The sequence below is a fragment of the Citrus clementina genome, unplaced genomic scaffold (assembly GCF_000493195.1).
Source record: "Citrus clementina cultivar Clemenules unplaced genomic scaffold, Citrus_clementina_v1.0 scaffold_6, whole genome shotgun sequence".
Classification (NCBI taxonomy): domain Eukaryota; kingdom Viridiplantae; phylum Streptophyta; class Magnoliopsida; order Sapindales; family Rutaceae; genus Citrus; species Citrus x clementina.
Window position 1 is genome coordinate 19291271 of NW_006262139.1, and position 20506 is coordinate 19311776.

General features: G+C 33.4%; 3 protein-coding genes across 4 annotated transcripts; 1 reads left to right on the forward strand and 2 right to left on the reverse strand.

The window, feature by feature from the left end:
* The first annotated feature begins 746 nt into the window (after positions 1-746).
* Positions 747-4235, forward strand: LOC18038381 (fatty acyl-CoA reductase 2). Of its 2 annotated transcripts, XM_024181788.1 has the most exons (10): positions 747-895; positions 1215-1603; positions 1696-1799; positions 1900-2099; positions 2207-2307; positions 2480-2687; positions 2801-2962; positions 3050-3131; positions 3252-3649; positions 3976-4235. In XM_024181788.1, exons 1-10 carry the CDS (start codon positions 756-758, stop codon positions 4139-4141), a joined length of 1950 nt encoding a protein of 649 aa, XP_024037556.1. In that variant the 5' UTR covers positions 747-755; the 3' UTR covers positions 4142-4235. The 2 variants fall into 2 exon arrangements, with proteins under 2 accessions (XP_024037556.1, XP_024037555.1); XM_024181787.1 differs by lacking the exon at positions 747-895 and having other exon boundaries at positions 951-1603.
* A 684-nt stretch (positions 4236-4919) lies between these two features.
* On the reverse strand, positions 4920-9243 carry LOC18038382 (histone-lysine N-methyltransferase ATXR4). Its single transcript, XM_024181790.1, has 7 exons — positions 8700-9243; positions 7564-7619; positions 6697-6823; positions 6197-6266; positions 5916-6095; positions 5461-5532; positions 4920-5130 (listed from the first exon to the last, which is right to left on the reverse strand). Exons 1-7 carry the CDS (start codon positions 9159-9161, stop codon positions 5012-5014), a joined length of 1086 nt encoding a protein of 361 aa, XP_024037558.1. The 5' UTR covers positions 9162-9243; the 3' UTR covers positions 4920-5011.
* A 120-nt stretch (positions 9244-9363) lies between these two features.
* LOC112097195 lies at positions 9364-12905 on the reverse strand. The gene is made up of 3 exons (XM_024181789.1): positions 12550-12905; positions 10923-11291; positions 9364-9996 (listed from the first exon to the last, which is right to left on the reverse strand). The coding sequence occupies exons 1-3, from the start codon at positions 12793-12795 to the stop codon at positions 9466-9468; spliced, it is 1146 nt and encodes a 381-aa protein (XP_024037557.1). The 5' UTR covers positions 12796-12905; the 3' UTR covers positions 9364-9465.
* Between the last annotated feature and the right edge of the window lie 7601 nt (positions 12906-20506).

The window sequence follows — 20506 nt, forward strand, 5'->3', positions numbered from 1 at the left end:
AGAGAGCGAGAACAAGAATTAATGTCCACAAATCTCCAGCAAAGTTGAAATATTAGCTAAAAGAGTTTTGTGTGATGATCAATATATAAAAATTAGTGACTCTTCTAGCTACTACGAAATGAGGACTTATATAGATGATGCTTAGAGCTCAAACCCTCACTAAAATTCCCAGTTAAGTTAAAACAAAATTTTAAGTATAAGCATTGTTGAAAAGTCAAAGATTTTTGGTGAGTTTTTTTAAATTGGTTGAAAAAGAAAAGTGAGTCACATGCATTGTTTTTGTTTTTTAAAGTCGGCACCAAATTGCAAGCCGTAGAATATATGACTTTCGACAATCCTGCACCAAATGAAGAAAAATGAAAAAGGTTAGCAAAATTTTAACATATAACATGTTCTTGTACCATACATTAATGTTGTAGCATATGCTTTTGATAGTAATTTTAGAAGTGAAATAGAATTAAGTTCTTTCTTATTTTCAATAGTAAGTAGCAACGACGTAAAATTTTATTTGATTTATAGTAATCTCTTCCCACACAGTATAATGTTGTCTATTTAAAAACTTGATCATCCGTACGATTTTATTTTTGGATCCATCCATCTGAAATATCATAGAAGAAACTCTACACGTATACTATTTAATTAACTAGCAATCATTTCTAACTAGAGATTGTTATTAGATTCTATCATTTCCAACCCAACGTCATCCGTGTCCCATATCCCACACCCTTTCGTCCCACACCCTTTCTTTAAAAGCTATGCAAATTCATGCAAAAATTATATCACACAAAATTATTAATCAAAAGAGAAGCAAGAAAAACTTCCTCCATCTTAGCCGCCGGTGCCAAGCAAAAAGAGAGCGCCTCTTGCAACTCCAAAACCTTCTCTCTTTTGCTTAGTAATTTTTAAATTGATTTTACCTAACTCTCATCTCCTTTTAGCTTAAAAACCACACCCCCAGTACTTCATTTTATTTGTCTTCACAAATCTGCTCTTTTGATCAAGAAACCTAACCTAACCAAACCAAACCCTCATCTTATGTTTTTATAGAGATCAGTTAGTTTTGCTTTTTTATTTTTTTGGTTTTCAGGAAGGTATTAGCTAAGTTTTTAAGCCACCAATTTCCTTAACTGCAAAATCTTTTCGGTTCATTGGCTTTATGCTTTGCTTTTTGATCTTTCATCTAAAGCATCTCTACTTTTTTATTTTCTTGGCAGTGTGGCGGTGGTGATGATGGGGGCTTTGTTCCTTAACTCCCTCTCAGTTGCACCAAATAAATTTGTCAAAGCCTTTGAAAACAATTGTGACCTGTGCTTGCTGAGGAGGAAAAGAAGCATAATGCATTGCCAAGGTGGTGGCAAAACGACAAGGTCCAGTGGCGTTTCTTCGGCTTTGAAAGAGAGATCAACGGTAACGGATACAGCTGCTGGAAGCTTAGTTTTATCTCCGAATGGGAAAGGCCATGCTGAGATTGTTGTTCAAGATTTGGTGCCTTTTGGTGGACAAGCCACTTCTTTGGTAGAGTTGCAAGATGGAATTGGCATTGTCAAATTTCTCAAAGCCAAAAATTTTTTCGTTACTGGGGCAACTGGGTTTCTAGCAAAGGGTATCATTTTTTTTTTCCAGAAACCTTGATAGTACGAGAAAGTTTTATTATAATTTACATTTATTTCTTTCTTTTTTTTTTTAATTTTGCAGTGCTTATAGAGAAGATTTTACGAACGGTACCTGATGTGGGCAAGATCTTTGTGCTGATCAAGGCAAAAAATGAAGAGGCTGCAATGGAGAGATTGAAAAATGAAGTATTATCTACCCTCTGAATTAGCATTTTGTAATTAATTAGGTTTTTCTATGTGGTTAATTAATTTGTGTTGCAAATTTAACTTATGGTAGTGTTTATAGATTATTAATGCAGAGCTTTTCAAGTGTCTGAAGCAAACTTATGGAAAATCCTACCAAGCTTTCATGTTAAGCAAGCTGGTTCCTGCGGTAGGAAACGTTTGTGAAAATAATCTTGGATTAGAAGAAGATTTAGCTGATGTGATTGCGAAAGAAGTTGACGTAATAGTAAATTCCGCGGCTAATACAACTTTTGATGAAAGGTGATGGCCTTCAATATTAATTTATAACTATCATTAAGGCCAATTTCAAGTGGTTATAAAACTTTATAGTGATAGCATGTCTGATGAGTTTTTGAAAATGCATGCAGATACGATATTGCTATTGATATAAACACAAGGGGACCTTGCCGGCTAATGGAGTTTGCAAAGCAATGCAATAAACTTAAGCTCTTTGTGCAAGTATCAACAGGCAAGTATACCAAAATTAAAGCCAGTTTTGGAAATTGGAAGCTTTTGAAAATTGAAAAAACTTTGGCTTGTTTAATTTCTTCTTGATAAATTTTCTTGTCTTGTTAAGGTTGCTTAAAAATTAAAAGAAAAATTACATAATAAAAGCTAGATTTGTCTTCTTTCGTGAACAGCATACGTAAATGGACAAAGACAAGGCAAAGTTATGGAAAAGACATTTTGCATGGGAGATAGCATAGCAAAAGAAAATTTTGTCTCCAACTCTCGAAGGCTTATACCAACTTTGGATGTTGAAAATGAAATGAAGTTGGCTTGGGAATCAAAAGAATTCTCCACAGATGGTGAAGTAGCTCAGAAAATGAAAGGATTGGGTTTAGAAAGGTGAAGTTATCTACTTTTATTTTATTTTTCCTCTGTTTTGTCTTGTACAACGAACTTTTTATTCAAGCTTGCTCAAATACCACGTGTCACGGGTGGATAAATCACTTGATTAGGGCAAGAAAATATGGATGGCAAGACACTTATGTGTTCACGAAGGCTATGGGAGAAATGGTGATTGATAACATGAGGGGAGACATACCGGTTGTGATAATTCGACCAAGTGTTATTGAGAGCACTTGCAAAGAGCCATTTCCCGGTTGGATGGAAGGAAACAGGTGCATTTAATTTTATCAACCATTTTAATTAATTTAGATTAATCCCAAAAAAAAAAAAGTAATTAATCCTCTCTCTGACTTTTAAAGGATGATGGATCCAATAATTTTATACTATGGGAAAGGGCAGCTCACAGGATTTTTAGTAGACCCAAATGGGATTCTTGACGTGGTAAGTAAAATTTTAATTAACCATTGATTAATTAATCTCTTGCTATGGTTTGGCTGTGTAGCAATTATTTTACAAATACAAGAAAACTTTCTGGTTTCATGACAAAATTAGCTGCTGCAGGTCCCGGCTGACATGGTTGTCAACGCAACATTGGCAGCAATAGCACATCACGGAATGATTCAAAAACCTGATATAAATGTCTACCAAATTGCCTCATCTGTTGTGAATCCACTAGTGTTTCAAGATCTTGCAAGACTGCTTCATGAACACTACAGTGCTTCGCCGTGTGTGGACACGAAGGGCAGGCCAATTCGTGTGCCATCAATGAAGCTCTTCAGCTCCATGGAAGATTTTTCAGCTCACCTCTGGAGAGATGCTATTCAGCGAAGTGGGCTGACATCCACGGCTAATTTGAATGGGAAGCTGCCTCAGAAACTTGAAACTATTTGTAGAAAGTCAGTAGAGCAAGCGAAGCACTTGGCTAATATATATGAGCCATACACCTTTTATGGAGGAAGGTAATTAGGCTCTCTCTATTAGCATGCACAATGCAATATATATTGACCCCTTTTTACACTACTAGCTCCAGATTCCTCCTTAATTAGACTCGTCGTAAACTTTAAAACTACATATTATTATTCTTCTAAATCTAAACTTATAAACTAACTTACGTAAATTTAAAGCCAATCTACTCACCGAAGCCTACATCAGCAACATTTTTCTTACTAACCAAGAAGTCAAGAAACCCAAAGAAAACAAAAAATCAATCTCTATCTGATGTTAAATTGTATTTATGTTATGAACCAATATTAATTTAAATGCATGATCATCAATATTTTGGCAGATTTGATAACAGCAATACAGAGAAATTGATGGAGAAAATGTCCGAAGAAGAGAAGAGAAAGTTTGGATTTGACGTGGGGAGCATTGACTGGAAAGAATACATCACAAATGTTCATATACCAGGCTTAAGGAGGCATGTCATGAAGGGAAGAGGAATACATGTGTAGCTAATAAAATTATATGTGCTTCTTGTTAATTTTAATTATATCCCGTGTTAGGGCTTTCAAGTAATTATAATAAGTGAATGCTTTTTTTCTTTTTTTTCTGTCTTGACTTTGTAATAACTGAATGCTTAATCCTGCGTTTTCTTTTTTCTTTTTTCTTTTTTTTCAAAATTATATATAAAGGTAGGCAAGAATTTGGGTGAATTAATGGTTAATTAGATGGACTATGTTGCGTGGAATTTAAGTTCCTTTCTTATGATAATTTCGGTGATTGATGGTTTTATTTTTCAATAAATTTTCAGTCATTTGTTTAGAGGATCTTATGTTAAGTTAAATTTCTAATCGTTCGTTTAAACCATATGTTTATGATTAACACAGACAAATAGTAAATAATTAACAAATATTAAAACTATTTAGTACTTTGGACGACAATTATTATTTCATGAAGTAAAAAGAAAATCGAAATGAGTCTAACCTTGTGGCTAATCTTCTAATAAGACAAATTATTCAAAAATATGAAAATGACAATAAATTTTTCTTTTTTTGGGATAATGTTATTTATGACTCTACATATCTATGAAATTGATATACATGTATAATGAGAACTTGATATCTTTAAAATTTTGTTAATTTTTATGGAAATTAAATGAACAGGTTTAGGTTGTTAAATGAAAAGCACCTATTCCAAATAATATGCAAAATCTAAAAGAAATTTGTGACAGGGAAGAAAGATTTCGTGATAGTGAATAAATTTTTTTTTTCTTTTTCCCTATTTATAACGATTTATCACTGCTAGCAGATCAATAACATTACTGATATGTCGACAAGAGATCGTTTCGCTTACCAAAGTGCTAAAACAAGAGAAAACACTTTTTAGTCACCAGATGAACACCGCAAGCAGTTGCACTGAAAACCGAACCCTTGGCTTAAGAGAGCTTGACGAGCATCACGAGCCATACTTGCATCGATATAGCATATCCGAAGTTCTTCCCCTGTGAAATAAACATAAAATTAAGATTATGGCATTGTTATTATTATGTTGAATATTTTGCATGGTGGGATTTGAGGAATGAAAACGTTAATCTTGAATGCATGCATCTTCATAGCTCTGCAAGCTAATTTCCCTTGTTTTCTTTAACAATCCTGTGAAATTTTTAATGTGAAAGTAACCTATTCTTTTTCTTCATCATTATTGGCTACTCAACAGATGAAAATTCAGTTCCCTAACATGCATGCTATAGAAGTGACCCACAAGAGATTCCAAAATTGGCTAAGAAACTGGAAACAAATAAACATGAAAGCTGTGCGATTGCTGGACAAACCTTCCTCAACATCACGAAGGGCCATCAATCTTGCATCTGCATTGTCTATCCACATAATATGTGCATTTGGATCTGCAACCCAAATTCAGCTCATTCAGTTCCTTTCTTATTTTCTCTCTTCTTTTGGCGCAAAAATTATGTTTGGCTTATCCGAGCATTTCATCTATTTCTATGAACATTTTAACAATCACTAGATCTGCACTTGAACCAGTTTTGAGCGATCATTGAATTGTTATTTCGCCAATCCCCCTAGATTCTTCCTTCCCCAATAATCTTATATTCTATCTCTCTTTAATTCTTTTTCTTCTCTTCCAACTGTCCTAATTTTTCTTCTATTTTGTAGTCTACATCAATTGATATCTGCTCATGCACTACGTAAATAAGGTTGAATTGCACCTTGAACCTCAGAAGAGGAAAAATAAAGTAAAACAATTAAAAGAAGAGGAAAAACTAACCACAATCGTGGTTATAGAAGGATGGAAGCATATAAATTGCATTCCCAACCGCAATTTCAGATTCTATGGAGGCTGCAGCTGATGAAAGAAGATCTTCATACAATCCTCCAGCCAATTCAATACGAAACGCATTGATACGAATTCGAGCCAGTACATTAGTGTACCATTGCTTGTTTAGAACTTGTAATGTCAAAGACAACTGTTCTCCCAAAAAACCACTGGCATGGAACTAGAAAAAGTATAAGATAACAAAAAATAATGATAATTGATGTGGAGGATACATTTCATCTGTTCATCATCTATACCTGCCTTTTTAAAGGCACTCCTTAGCATAACAAAACCCTCTTCCATCTGAAAATTCTCATAAAAGTAAGATGGCTGCCGCAAATTTAAAATTTCACCACAAAAAAAACATATATGCACAAAAATAATGGCAAGGGATGCTAAACCCCCAATCATCATGGTCATTAATAGATCAGCTCACTAAATATTTATTATCTAATTATTGCTTCTATAACTATGAATAATCCATTTCCTTCGGTACTCCAGCAACGATTATTGTTTCTGTGATCAAATCACATGCAGAAAATAACTAAATTGACAAGAGCTTTTTTTTATGTAGGAGCAGGAATAATAGGTTCTCAAGCTCCAATTACTTGGCGCAACGAAGTAATGAATTGATTTGAATAGAATTTGTGATCTAAAAAGCTCTACCAACAATTCTTTCTTATTTCAAAAAATTCTACATTGGTCATGATCTATATTAACATAAGATTCTTACCTCCAAAATCATTTCAGGGGATAAACTCGCAGGTTGAAGTATGTAAATACTGTCAGCAGATTCAGCTCCTGATATAATCATACAAGCCAACCGCTTCACCAGAAGAGGGTATTTCAATCCTTGACTCCTTTATAGAAAATGTATTTAAAATGAAAAATTAAAGAAACACAATATGAAAATGAGAACAGATACTGAGAGAGTGTTAAAAATTACAACAAATTTACGAAATCATGTTGACATGAAAACACAAACTGCTTTTGGACTTCAGGAGATCATATGTGTTGGTAAATCAATAGTCCCACAGAAAACTAAAAATAGAAACACCACCGTCATGTTCAAAATATTTCTAATGGCATCACTGCTCTTGTTGGCCATAAACCCAAAATAACTATGAAAGGTAATTCAAATGGCTTAAAGGAAAATCCTGTGTGTTTGCCCCTAACATAAAAAACTTGATGAGTTGCCATCTATTTAAAATTTGCACCATGTTATGTTTAACATGATGCATGATACTATATACTCAAAAATGCCAATTAGCTTTTTAAGAATTTATCATACTGTGTTATTTTATTTGTTTCATACCATGTAGTGATACCAACAGTTACTCAGGGAAAGCTAATGAAGGAGATACAAATTCTGCCGTAACAAGTCTTAATTAACACCTGCAGATGCACTGAACATTGCTAAAAGAATCTCAGAGCAGGACAAAAAGGATATGTACAAATCTAATATGCCACAAATATGAAATGTAACTGAATGCAAAAAAGGAGATAAATCCTATAAAAAATGATGTAGACAAAATGTAATTGGGAAAATCTATCAACCTTCAAGCAAGTGAAATTAAAAGAATTTCAGAAACTCACATACCGGCAATAGTCATTGAAAGCAGACCAATCTGCTCTCCTCTCAACATCATAAAATGCCTAAGAAGATGAGAATAAAACAGAGGTTCTTTAAAAGGCAAAATGGACTTACAGTTCAAACCAATTCAACTCACTGAAAATCTAATATAGCCAGCTTGTATTCTCAAGCAAATAAACTATTAAAATACCGGGGGGACTTCAGTTACTACAACCTGCTGTAAAATGGTATCACTAACTATCAAGTATTAGTGCTTCATGGTTGGGAAACATTAGCTTTCACAGTTTAGCATAAGCACAACAATTATAAACATACCCCAATGAGCAACAAAAACTAATATGCGCACTAGTAATGCTGTCATGAACATAACTTGGATTATATGACACTATCTATTCTGAGAAGTTCTTGCAAAATGCTCAAGCTCTTCTCCTACCACCTTAGATAATGTGTAAAGACATTCACTACCCTTGTATAAATTACAACATAGTAAGCTTAGATAAGGGTTCACGCTAATGAGTGATGCTTCGACTCTACAAAAGCATAAAGGATTCACAAATTGTAATCTCAGCTAGCAACAGATGGCATTAATAGCTAAAAAGGAACAACATTATATCTGTCAAAAGTGCCTCCACCACTATTTATTTCTCAAAGCTTCACAACATAAATGTTAACCTTCTATGACACAAACTCTCCTTAGGCAAAACATTAAATGGTTTAATAGCACATGGGTCCCTGACTTTTTATGAAATAGCAAGCAAGAACGCAGATTACATTTTTTCCCGTGCAGTCCCTCGCCTTCATATAATGATAAAAATCCCATAATACAATCAGCAGTTTAACATTTTACTCATCAAAATTTTTCATGTGGGTCTTTGCTGGTTGATTAACATCATTGATTTTTCGGTCACACCTTGAATGATGTTAATCAACCAGCAAAGACCCACATGAAAAATTTTCAACTTATGTCCTTACCTGTGACTTTGTCAAAACTCAGGGACCCAAACCTAAAACTTAAAATCCAGTTAGTCACAGAAGCATAACTGCAAACAGGTGATGGGTACATCATAAACCTCAAAATCCACGGAGAACTCTTTTTCTTTTTCTTTTTCTTTTTTTTCCCCTGAAAGAAAAGCCCATTTTACCTTAGCGTTATCTTTGCACACTTCACCGCAAAAGCGAGCATTATGATGTTGAAAATACTGCGAACTCGAAGTAATCTTTCTGAGACAAAAGTAACACACGCTGTTTAGTGTGGAAAGAGTCGGGTGAGTTATGATGGGCTTGGCGGTGTGGATGAGATCGCTGGCCCTGATTCTCCGAGTGGCGAAGACGCCACGACCGGCGGACTCGGTGAGCGCGACTTGGATTGACGGCGGCGAGGGTTGACTGGGTTTCCCATTGTGCGTTGCGGTGGAGCAAAGCTGCCTCTTTTGTAAATGAAGACTTTGGAGGCGGGAAATCAGGCAACGGCTATACCGGCCTAAGCACATCTTCCAAAAGTAACAGACTTGTGGGAGAAATGGAATAAATAAGATCACAAAATTATGACCAATAAAATCATACTGAGCGAGTCTGGGGGTTAGCAGTTGTACAGACTCATTCATGGATTCATGCTCCTCTTGAGGAAAAAAGTTACGTAAACAACATGGCCAAATGTATCAAAAGAATGCAAAGCAAAGGCTTAAAAAGTACAAGGACTAACCATTTTTCTAGTCTTTGGTAATACCAAAATCTTTGGTGCCAAAACAAATAACAACTTGAAAGTAATTTACAGTACAGATTATATATACACACATATAAAAAGAGCAATCACCTATCAAGTTAATAAAAGGTAAATGCTGTAACAATTAGCATCGTCATCAATTTGATTCAAATTCATCGCCTTATTAACACATTTAATAATTTTCATCAACGTAATGGTGATCTCCAATCAAGATTTTCATCAACCGGGTAACTATCTTTCTGCACTTCTTTAGGAGGAATGAAGCAATCAAGTGACAATCCGGCCACGTTAAATGCAAGATCATCAATGGTCCAAGTCTCCTCCATCCTCGTGATTGAAAGGCCTGCTTTCAGATTATCTCCAAAGCGCGTGATGATCACACTTGATTGGCCCGAATGAGCAATCATCACACCCTCGATTGCCCTATAATCTTCAATTTTAGTAGCCATTGTGGTTTCCCAGTAAGTAGGCTGAGTTCCAGGTGATTGAATTCTTGTTAAGTACGAGTCCTCTAAGTACACTAGCAGCCCACTTCTTTGGCTGAAGTAACCAAAGATTACATGCTTGATCATCTCTGCCGTGCTATCACTTCGATCAGCTAAGTCTGTTTGATTAGCAGCCAATTTCAAGACAAAACAATCAATGTCGGAAATTCGTTTCTCTCCCACGTACTGTGCTGTAGAGAATACAGATGCTACTGCAATAGGATCCAGTCCCTACATACATAAATTATTGTATCTTCAGTACAACATAGGGCCATCTCATATCAATAATTGAAGTGATTCCTTTTCTTTTTTTTTGGGGGGGGGGGCAGAATTCGAACTAATTGATTCCAAGTTTGACAAAACATCCATGAAACAAGATCTGGTGTCTTCGGAGATTGGCTAATTGATTCCAAGTTTGACAAAACATCCATGAAACAAGATCTGGTGTCTTCAGAGATTGTATCTAGTTTCCAATTAAATTTGTGTGTGAGAAGAACAGAGGCAGCAAGTTGACATCATGATATATATAACTCTCAAGAGAAATTCTTCTCAATATCCCACATAAAAAGGATAAATAAACACTACTGAAAATTATTTTGGGATGCTAAATTTAGAATTTCGATTGCACGACAACATCCCAAAAATGTTCGGTATAATCCCACATCTACAATCCGCAAATGTTCCTATCTAAATCCTATGTGGGCTAAAAAAAATTTAAGTGGCAATATAATCTCATGGCACTCTCCTGTCCAAGTCCATTTTTAAGGGCGAGTTCTACACATAGTGACGTAGGTTAGTAAACAATCGGGTGTGTGGACTGTTCCAATCCTGAATCTCACATGAACTAAAGTAGAAATCTGAATGGGTATATAATCTCATTGACAATTCTTCATACAAGCCTTCACAAATGAAAAAAAATAAAAATAAAAATCCAGATCACATTACTATATCTCACTCACATGCCAAGATCTGAGTTAGCCTGCATGATTCATGTTACTCTAGAAAGTAGCTAAACGTGCTATTGGTAATTATTTATCCCAAGTGACAAGAATTAAAAAATGCAAAAGTACAATTGTTCTATCAAAAAACAAAAACCTGACAAAGATACTTCAAGAAATAATAAATAACATTTTAGAAATAAAATATCAAAGACTTGCCTGAAGAGCACGACGGAGAGGGCGGATGCTGCCTTTGGCAGCATGTGAGCCGAGCCATGGTGTGTGGCGCCAAGCCAAATTGCCATCACTACCAGCTACAACTTTGTGGCCACCAACAACAAGCTCAATGAGCCACTTATTAGGAACCATTTGCCACATTACAAAGCAACCCTTTTCTGAAACCCCTCCGAGGGAGGCGCTGGCTCCAGCACCGGCAATGGCAACTGAGCCGGCTGAGCCGCCAAAATCATCCCCCATGCCCATTGTCACTTTCCCAGTGGCAAAAATGTTCTTCACTCTCCCTTCTAATTTCCTGCAACCCGCTGCTGCTGTGAAGTGTTGTATGATATATTGTGCTGATGAACATACCTGCTGTTACAACAGATTATTAAATCTCTAAAATTTAAGTGATAATGAATTATTGGAGCTCATTTACTGTAACATTACAATTAATAATAGGTCGAAACTAATAATACTTGAAAATCTGATCGACTAGAAAGAAATTTACCCACAATGTGAAATTATTAAATGCACATAATATATAATTTTAAGTTACATAATAATGTAATTTACACCCATTCAAGAGTTGTTCTCAATAACTCAAGAGTGTTTGACAATTAAACTACATTTATTATCGAGAATAACTCTGGTGTGACTGTAAGTTATATTATTGTGTAACTTAGTAAAATTCATGTTGGGGGACTTAGCATAAGATTTCTAGGTATCCAACCCAAAAAAATAGTCTTTTAAGTGGAGTGACCTACCTCCTTATAAACTCAAATATCTCCCCTTTTCTAGTCAATGTAGAACACAACTCAACAATTAATTAATTTATTTTTTATTTTTATGAGTTACATGATTATCTTTTTTATTTACAGGAAAGTAGGTTTTCATTCATTCAACACTTTAAATAAATTCAGAATTTCTGCTTGACATTGAATCCAGCCAAACAGTAAATGTATTTCTTCCTAAAACAAATTTATCTAAGGAATGGTCATTAGCATACAAATCCCGGAGTGTATTGAACTCTAACAATGAATAAGTGATTCGAAGCTATAAAGTTGGTTAAGTCATTTAATAATGAATAAGTGATGCAATTTTAACTATTATTTTTGGGGGGATTTTAGGTAAATATGAAGCTATAAAGTTGGTACAGTCATTTAATTTGAGTGAAATGAGAGTGATGTATATAGTAAATGACTTAATCTACTTTCTAAAAAACCTGAATAAATACATCAAACTGACCCACAAAAGTTCTGGGCTTCGGTGTTTCCTTTTTTCAGTGGGATACTGGTGGGGATTTCAGAGCATGTGCACAAAGTGGAAAAAAGCACTAGTTGAATCAAGAATAATAACAATATCTTTTTAGGTATGAAAACACCCGCATTTTTTTTATTAATCTCTTTACCAATAATAATAATAATAATAATAAGTAAAAATAAATAATAAGCTCAATGTAAAATAAGATCAAAAGAATCCATAACGTCGCACACGTTAATGACCTCAAAATGATAAAATCTGTGATCCATTTACACAACTAAACAATCAGTTTTTTGCAGGATGATATACGTACTTTGCATATCAAATCGAAAAATGTAAATGTATGTAAGTATAGATATACACGTACCTGGTTAAGGGGTTGCTTCGGAAGAAGGGGAACTGGGAAAAGAGGGCAACCAAGAACGCTTAAGAGGGTCTTGAGGTCAGATTTCTTGTTGATGAAAAAAACAAGAGACAAGTGATTCTTGAGCCAGTGCTTCCACGAAAGTCCTTTCTTGGAAGAGTACTTCGTGTTGTTACTGCCGTTGCTGCTGTTGCTGTGTTGTTCTTCTTCATTAATGGGCTCTTCCGATAATGGAGCAAGCCGACTCATTATCAAAGAGCAGAACGAAAAATACTACGGATGCTGCAGGATCAGCTCAGCAGCAACAAAACGAGAGGAACGTTTACTTGCTCTCGCTCTACTTCTTAAAATAGGGGAGTTTCTTTCTTTTTCTGTCTTTGGTTCTGTGCACTTCTTGTACACGCAGTTTTTGGGGCGCGTGATTGGGTAATGATAACCTAGGGAAGTTCTTTTTAATTTTGGTTTTTTTTTTTTTTGTCTTTTAGTATCCGTACATTATTTATATTTAAATAAGAAAAAAGGACCTAAGGTTTCCATCTTACCAGGAAAAATCAAATGTATAATTCATCATGGTTGTTTGTAAAGTTACTTAAATGTTAAATATTCCTGTTTCAACACTATGAAGCGAATAAAGACTTTTTTTTTTTTTTAATACTGATTAATTATCAGATTACTGCATTACACAGATATTTACAACAACTGTTATTGTAGCAGAGATATTATACTGATATTTACAATCAAATATACATAATTGGGACTTATATTATGACATTGAATTCTATGAAGTACATGCCCAAACAAATAACCCCTCACAGGAGAGGGATGTCCATACTACACTCGCATTTCGCAAGGAAGAATGATTTTTTTGGAAGTATAAAGAATATTTAGTCCCCACAATACTTTTGTGGGGGCTAGAACCGCATTGTGAGGGCAGCAGCCCACCACTTCGGCCAAGGCCGAAGTGGCGCGAATAAAGACTTTTAAAGCATTGTTAGGGGAAATAAAAGTTTGTAATATATAATAAATATAAATTTTAAATAATAAATTTGATAAAATTATTAAAGATATAATAGATTTTTTATTATACAAACGAAAAATTATATTAACATAATTTCTAAGTTACAGCGACTAATATTTACCAAATACTTTAATACTGAGCTTAAAAGTTACAGCTGTCCAACATCAATCTCAAATGCATCCTAAGTCACCTCTCTTTTAATAATCTCTTTGATTATTTTAAATTTTCAATTGACAAAATTTTTTATTTAATTCTAATGAGTATGTTAAAAATTAACATATAAGATTAATGATGCATGTGTGTAGTAGTATTGAGTTCGATGGACCACAAGATGATACGAGACTAACATATCACATCCAAACTCTTACTAATTTTTCTAATGGAATAGAAGGCATTAAGGAGATAGGTTACCAAACACATGAACATTAAATTTAGGTTTATGATGTCTAATAATAATAGTGAGAACTCAAGAAGATTGCAATTTATTGAAAAATAATTACTTACTCAAAAGCCTAAAAATTAATTGATTAATTTTACAAAAAGAACTCATCCATGAGGTGGTCAATGAGCAAAAATAAATGTAAAGGAACTCATAAAATGTTCCCCCTTGTTTTCTTTTTAACTTATTTTGGTGAAAGAAAAAGATTTAGTTGGTTAACAAACAAGTCCAATGAGAGATCTTCCAGCGAAGCTAAAGAAAATTACCATAATCATTTATTAGATTAGAAAGGTGGGTGTGGTCCTTTCTACATTCTAAACTAATCATCACAATTTAGCAAACAAAAATTATGATGTAATGAAAAGTGATCTACGCACCTAATCTTTTTTAATTTTATATTACAAATTTACTTAAGAATTTATTATATCAATTTTAGCTATTCACATGTTTTACTAGACGGGTCATATTTCTTTTCAAATATTTTTTTTATTTTAAAAATCTTATTTAAAAAGATAAGCCGAACTTCATGATTTATCATCTTGACTAATGAATGGATCTCTGAAATATGATAAACAGTAGGCGAAAACAGAGAGGTGGAAAAATTAACATGAAAATGGCGCGTGAGGGGCAAACAAAGAAGAAATTGTGGGTTTTACAAAGAGAGGGAGCTTTTAAGGGAGGCAATGCTGGTGACGTGTCCGCATCGTTTTCCTATTTTGCAATTATGATTTTACTGGTAAGTCTGGTACGAATTTACAAACTTTTGTTTGTTGCTTTCAATTGCTTTTAGCCACTTCTTTGAAAATGCAGCTAAGAATTTTTTTTTTTTTTTTTTTTTAAACTGATTAAGCATCAGTTGGTTACGGTATTATACAGAGATATATATAACTGTTATGACAGTAGGTCATTACACTGATATTTACAATCAGATATATACATGGGACTTATATTATTACATTTTTATTCTATGAAATACATGTCCATCCAAATACCCCTCACAGAGGAGGGATGTCTCTACTCCACTCACATTTTACAACTGCTATGACAGCAGGTCATTACACTGATATTTACAATCAGATATATACATGGGACTTATATTATTACATTTTTATTCTATGAAATACATGCTCATCCAAATACCCCTCACAGAGGAGGGATGTCTCTACTCCACTCACATTTCGCAAGGGAGAAAGACGTTGTAAGAAGTCTCCACACAATTATATTTAATTGAGAGAGGTTGAGTCCGTGGGGACTCGAACCATTGCCCTCATAGTCATGCTTAACTTTGAGGGCAATGGTTTACCACTGGGCTACAAGTCCAAGTGGCTGCAGCTATGAATTCTATAAATCATAAATGGTATTTGTTTAAAACAAAAGGAAAAAAAAAAAAAACAACAAAATTACAGCATTAGACATTACGATCAATTATTTAATTGGCTGCATCTAGATGAGTAATTACATGAATCAATTGTGATTAATTGCACTTGAGGAGCTATGAATTTCAACAATAGATGTAATTTTCCCTATTATTTTTCAATATCATATTATAATTTATTGATGTTTATAATTTAAAATTAGTTAGAACCTTTACTTAGAAAATTACTAGCACTTACAAATTAAAATCGAAATTCAAGAATTTGTTGGGACTTCCCTCCCCTAGTTAGCTGCTCTATTATGACACACACAATCCATATATCCGAGCTCAAAATGGACCAAACATGGCTTCTAAATGATTGAATGAAAATTTTCTCCCTGAATATATACACACACGGGACTTGAACCTCTTCAATAAAAGGTCTCGTAATTTAATCTTATATTTAATTTTTTTCTTCTTTAAAATGATATAAAATATGAAGTATAAAGAAAATAAATTTCTAGTATATTGACATATGAACGGCCATCTCGTCCTTCCATATCTAAGATTCTCCTTTTTTCAGCATAAACATAAAAGGTCAATTTTTGGTTAGACAAAAATTGTCAGCATTTACAGAATTGGGAAAGAAAAGAAGTAGTTCTTTATATGAAAATTTCTAAGTAAATTAAATTATGTTTTTCGATAACGGTTTTCACAAATAAAACATCTTATTTTTATCATAACGTTAAAATAAATATTGTAGGTCAAACGAAAATAATCTATTAATCTTCTTACACTAAATTGTACAAAAAAAATTATGCTAATTTTTGTTTTAAAAAAGATTTAGCCGATTAGGTCTCTTTAAAAAAAGAGTAGTAATATTCGAACAATTAAATTTTATCTGACCATTTCCATTTTTCAATCAACTTCATTTATTCCTAAAATCACCCTTTATTGAAAATTAAATTTTAAACTTTTTTCTTTTCTCTCTCAACTGCACTTTCTCTCTCCAAGCATCATCACACTTATCTTCATGACCTTAAAGCTTTTTTTCTCTGCTTTTACATCGAAAACTAATAATCTCAAACATTTTAATCAGACAATACCCATTAGAGTGGCTTTAAGGATGTGATTGACCTTAAGAATCTGGCCTATTGGTTTGTTAAATCTCGTTTTCTATAAAAAAAAAATTATTTCCTTTTCGGGTTGTTAAAGTTTGATTTTTAAGAGTCTTCATTGATAATGTTAGATTGAAATATACTTTAATCGGAATTTATGAAGTGAGTTCAATCAAGAATTTTGAGCACATCTATTCCATCACCGGCCTCATTTAATTAATGAACCAAGACTTTGTTTTGATTTAAAGTATACTTTCAATTCATGATTTTCATCTAAATACTCTTTGATTTCTATAGCAAAATAAATTTGCTAGATCAACAAAGTCAAAATAATACCAAGCCTGTCGCACGAAGCTACGCGCGACAGGCGCCTGTCGTACAAAGTTGCCTGTCGCACCAAAAGACAGATTGTCCCACGACTCACAGTAAGTAACCGCACTGAAACTCTTTCGCAAGTTCAAAAAATAATTCATACCACTCAGTGATGTCGATTAAAAGTATAAAGAAAATAAACTTGTTGTATATTGACATATGAACGACCATCTCGTCATTCCAGATCTAGATTCTCCTTTTTTCAGCAAGCATAAACATAAAAGGTCAATTATTGGTTAGACAAAAATTGTCAGCATTTACAGAATTGGGAAAGAAAAGAAGTAGTTCTTTATATGAAAATTTCCAAGTAAATTAAATTATGTTTTTCGATAACAGTTTTCACAAATAAAACATCTTATTTTTATCATAACGTTAAAATAAATATTGTATGTCAAACGAAAATAATATATTAATCTTCTTACACTAAATTGTACAAAAAAAATTATGCTAATTTTTGTTTTAAAAAAAATTTAGCCGATTAGGTCTCTTCAAAAAAAGAGTAGTAATATTCGAACAATTAAAATTTATCTGATTATCTCCATTTTTGAATAAACTTCATTTATTCCCAAAATCACCCTTTATTGAAAATTAAATTTTAAAACTTTTTCTTTTCTCTCTCAATTGCACTCTCTCTCTCCAAGCATCATCATACTTATCTTCATGACCTTAAAGCTTTTTTTCCCCGCTTTTACATCGAAAACTAATAATCTCAAACATTTTAATCAGAAAATACCCATTAGAGTGGCTTTAAGAATGTGATTGACCTTAAGAATCTGGCCTATTGGTTTGTTAAATCTCGTTTTCTATAAAAAAAAAATTATTTCCTTTTCGGGTTGTTAAAGTTTGATTTTTAAGAGTCTTCATTGATAATGTTAGATTGAAATATACTTTAATCGGAATTTATGAAGTGAGTTCAATCAAGAATTTTGAGCACATCTCTTCCATCACCGGCCTCATTTAATTAATGAACCAAGACTTTGTTTTGATTTAAAGTATACTTTCAATTCATGATTTTCATCTAAATACTCTTCGATTTCTATAGCAAAATAAATTTGCTAGATCAACAAAGTCAAAATAATACCAAGCCTGTCGCACGAAGCTACGTGCGACAGGCGCCTGTCGTACAAAGTTGCATGTCGCACCAAAAGACAGATTGTCCCACGACTCGCAGTAAGTAACCGCACTGAAACTCTTTCGCAAGTTCAAAAAATAACTCATACCACTCAGTGATGTCGATTAAAAGTATAAAGAAAATAAACTTGTTGTATATTGACATATGAACGACCATCTCGTCCTTCCAGATCTAGATTCTCCTTTTTTCAGCAAGCATAGACATAAAAGGTCAATTTTTGGTTAGACAAAAATTGTCAGCATTTACAGAATTGGGAAAGAAAAGAAGTAGTTCTTTATATGAAAATTTTCAAGTAAATTAAATTATGTTTTTCGATAACGGTTTTCACAAATAAAACATCTTATTTTTATCATAACGTTAAAATAAATATTGTATGTCAAACGAAAATAATATATTAATCTTCTTACACTAAATTGTACAAAAAAAATTATGCTAATTTTTGTTTTAAAAAAAATTTAGCCGATTAGGTCTCTTCAAAAAAAGAGTAGTAATATTCGAACAATTAAAATTTATCTGATTATCTCCATTTTTGAATAAACTTCATTTATTCCCAAAATCACCCTTTATTGAAAATTAAATTTTAAAACTTTTTCTTTTCTCTCTCAACTGCACTCTCTCTCTCCAAGCATCATCATACTTATCTTCATGACCTTAAAGCTTTTTTTCCCCGCTTTTACATCGAAAACTAATAATCTCAAACATTTTAATCAGAAAATACCCATTAGAGTGGCTTTAAGAATGTGATTGACCTTAAGAATCTGGCCTATTGGTTTGTTAAATCTCGTTTTCTATTAAAAAAAAAATTATTTCCTTTTCGGGTTGTTAAAGTTTGATTTTTAAGAGTCTTCATTGATAATGTTAGATTGAAATATACTTTAATCGGAATTTATGAAGTGAGTTCAATCAAGAATTTTGAGCACATCTCTTCCATCACCGGCCTCATTTAATTAATGAACCAAGACTTTGTTTTGATTTAAAGTATACTTTCAATTCATAATTGTCATCTAAATACTCTTTGATTTCTATAGCAAAATAAATTTGCTAGATCAACAAAGTCAACTACAAGGGCTCAATTTACTGCTAAATTTTAATTAAAGAGAACTTTCAAAACCATTTACAAGGTAATCAGTTAAAATTCACTATTTAGAGAAAAAAAAAGATAGAAAATAATATTTTAATTATAATTTTTATTTTATAATAAGGGTAATTTCATAAATGACTGTGATTAATTGAGAAATGAATGTTGGTAAGATAAATTAAGGTGATCACAATTCTTACTCAAATCCAATAACAAGCTCATTAAAGTTCCATTGGCCCACCTCTAATGCTTTTAACACCCGTTGAGTGACTTTTATCACGTTCACATTCTGTGTGAAATTTATAAAAATAACCATAAAATTTTTATTATTTTCACAATTAATCTTTTAAATTTTTTTCTATCAACATTAGCCAAACACATGTTTTTCTCCTCAAATTACCATTGTTTGCAAACCAAAAGCAACTTTCTTTCTCCCATTTTATAAAATCAAACGCAGTTTTGTACTCTTGAATCATCATCGGCGAGGCGAACGGTAAAAGTGAAATCCGATCATAATCTATCCGGATCCAACACCAATCGGCATCACTGAGTGGTATGAGTTATTTTCTGAACTTGCGAGAGAGTTTCAGTGCGGTTGCTTGCTGCGAGTCATGGGACAATTTGCCTTTTAGTGCGACAGGCAGCCTGTCGCACCTGTCGGACGTAGCCTGTCGCATGAAGCTGCTTGTCACACGTAGCCTGTCGCACCAAGCTTCATGCAACAGGCGCCTGTCGCACCAAAAGGCAGATTGTCCCACGACTCGCAGCAAGCAACTGCACTGAAACTCTTTTGCAAGTTCAAAACATAATTCATACCACTCAGTGATGCCGATTGGTGTTGGATCCGGATGGATTATGATTGGATTTCACTTTTACCGTTGCCTTTTGCCGTAGCCGGTGATGATTCAAGAGTGCAAAGCTGCGTTTGGTTTGATAAAAGAGGAGAAAAAAAGTTGCTTTTGGTTTGCAAACAAGGGTAATTTGGGGAAAAAGTATGTGTTTGGCTAATGTTGATAGAAAAAAGTTTAGAGAGCTAATTGTGAAAATAACAAAAGTTTTATGGTTATTTTTATAAATTTCCCTCATTCTGTGACAAAAATATCAAAAATATGGAAAGGACTATCAAATCCCACATACATTCAATCCATTCTTCTTCTTCTTCTTTTTTCAAAATGCTTGTTATCAACTATTGTTTGTGCCATTAGTGGTGATCTTAATATGAATATGCATATGATAAAACTTTCTAATTTAAAGGTCTCTGGTGATGTGATATACCTTTTACTTATTATACTCGACACAAATGAAATGTGATGCAAGTCTTAAGAGGTATGTTTGACTTGCATTTAATCTAATTATAGCACAATTAGGGTATGGTTTAAGTATACTCTCACAAATGTCGTAAGGAGATTTTAACCTCTAGGTGAGAACCACCCCTTTAATGAATAATTT

Bases quoted from the DNA above. Each gene is read 5' to 3' on its own strand.
- LOC18038381 (XM_024181788.1), top strand. From the start codon at position 756: ATGCAAATTCATGCAAAAATTATATCACACAAAATTATTAATCAAAAG. The intron at 2,100-2,206 runs GTGATGGCCTTC...AAATGCATGCAG, and splicing joins AATACAACTTTTGATGAAAG to ATACGATATTGCTATTGATA. The intron at 2,308-2,479 runs GCAAGTATACCA...TTTCGTGAACAG, and splicing joins CTTTGTGCAAGTATCAACAG to CATACGTAAATGGACAAAGA.
- LOC18038382 (XM_024181790.1), bottom strand. From the start codon at position 9,161: ATGAATGAGTCTGTACAACTGCTAACCCCCAGACTCGCTCAGTATGAT. The intron at 6,267-6,696 runs GTAAGAATCTTA...GAGAATTTTCAG, and splicing joins CCCCTGAAATGATTTTGGAG to ATGGAAGAGGGTTTTGTTAT. The intron at 5,533-5,915 runs GTTAGTTTTTCC...TTTGGGTTGCAG, and splicing joins CTTCTATAACCACGATTGTG to ATCCAAATGCACATATTATG.
- LOC112097195 (XM_024181789.1), bottom strand. From the start codon at position 12,795: ATGAGTCGGCTTGCTCCATTATCGGAAGAGCCCATTAATGAAGAAGAA. The intron at 11,292-12,549 runs GTACGTGTATAT...TTGTAACAGCAG, and splicing joins CGAAGCAACCCCTTAACCAG to GTATGTTCATCAGCACAATA. The intron at 9,997-10,922 runs GCAAGTCTTTGA...TTATGTATGTAG, and splicing joins CTCTCCGTCGTGCTCTTCAG to GGACTGGATCCTATTGCAGT.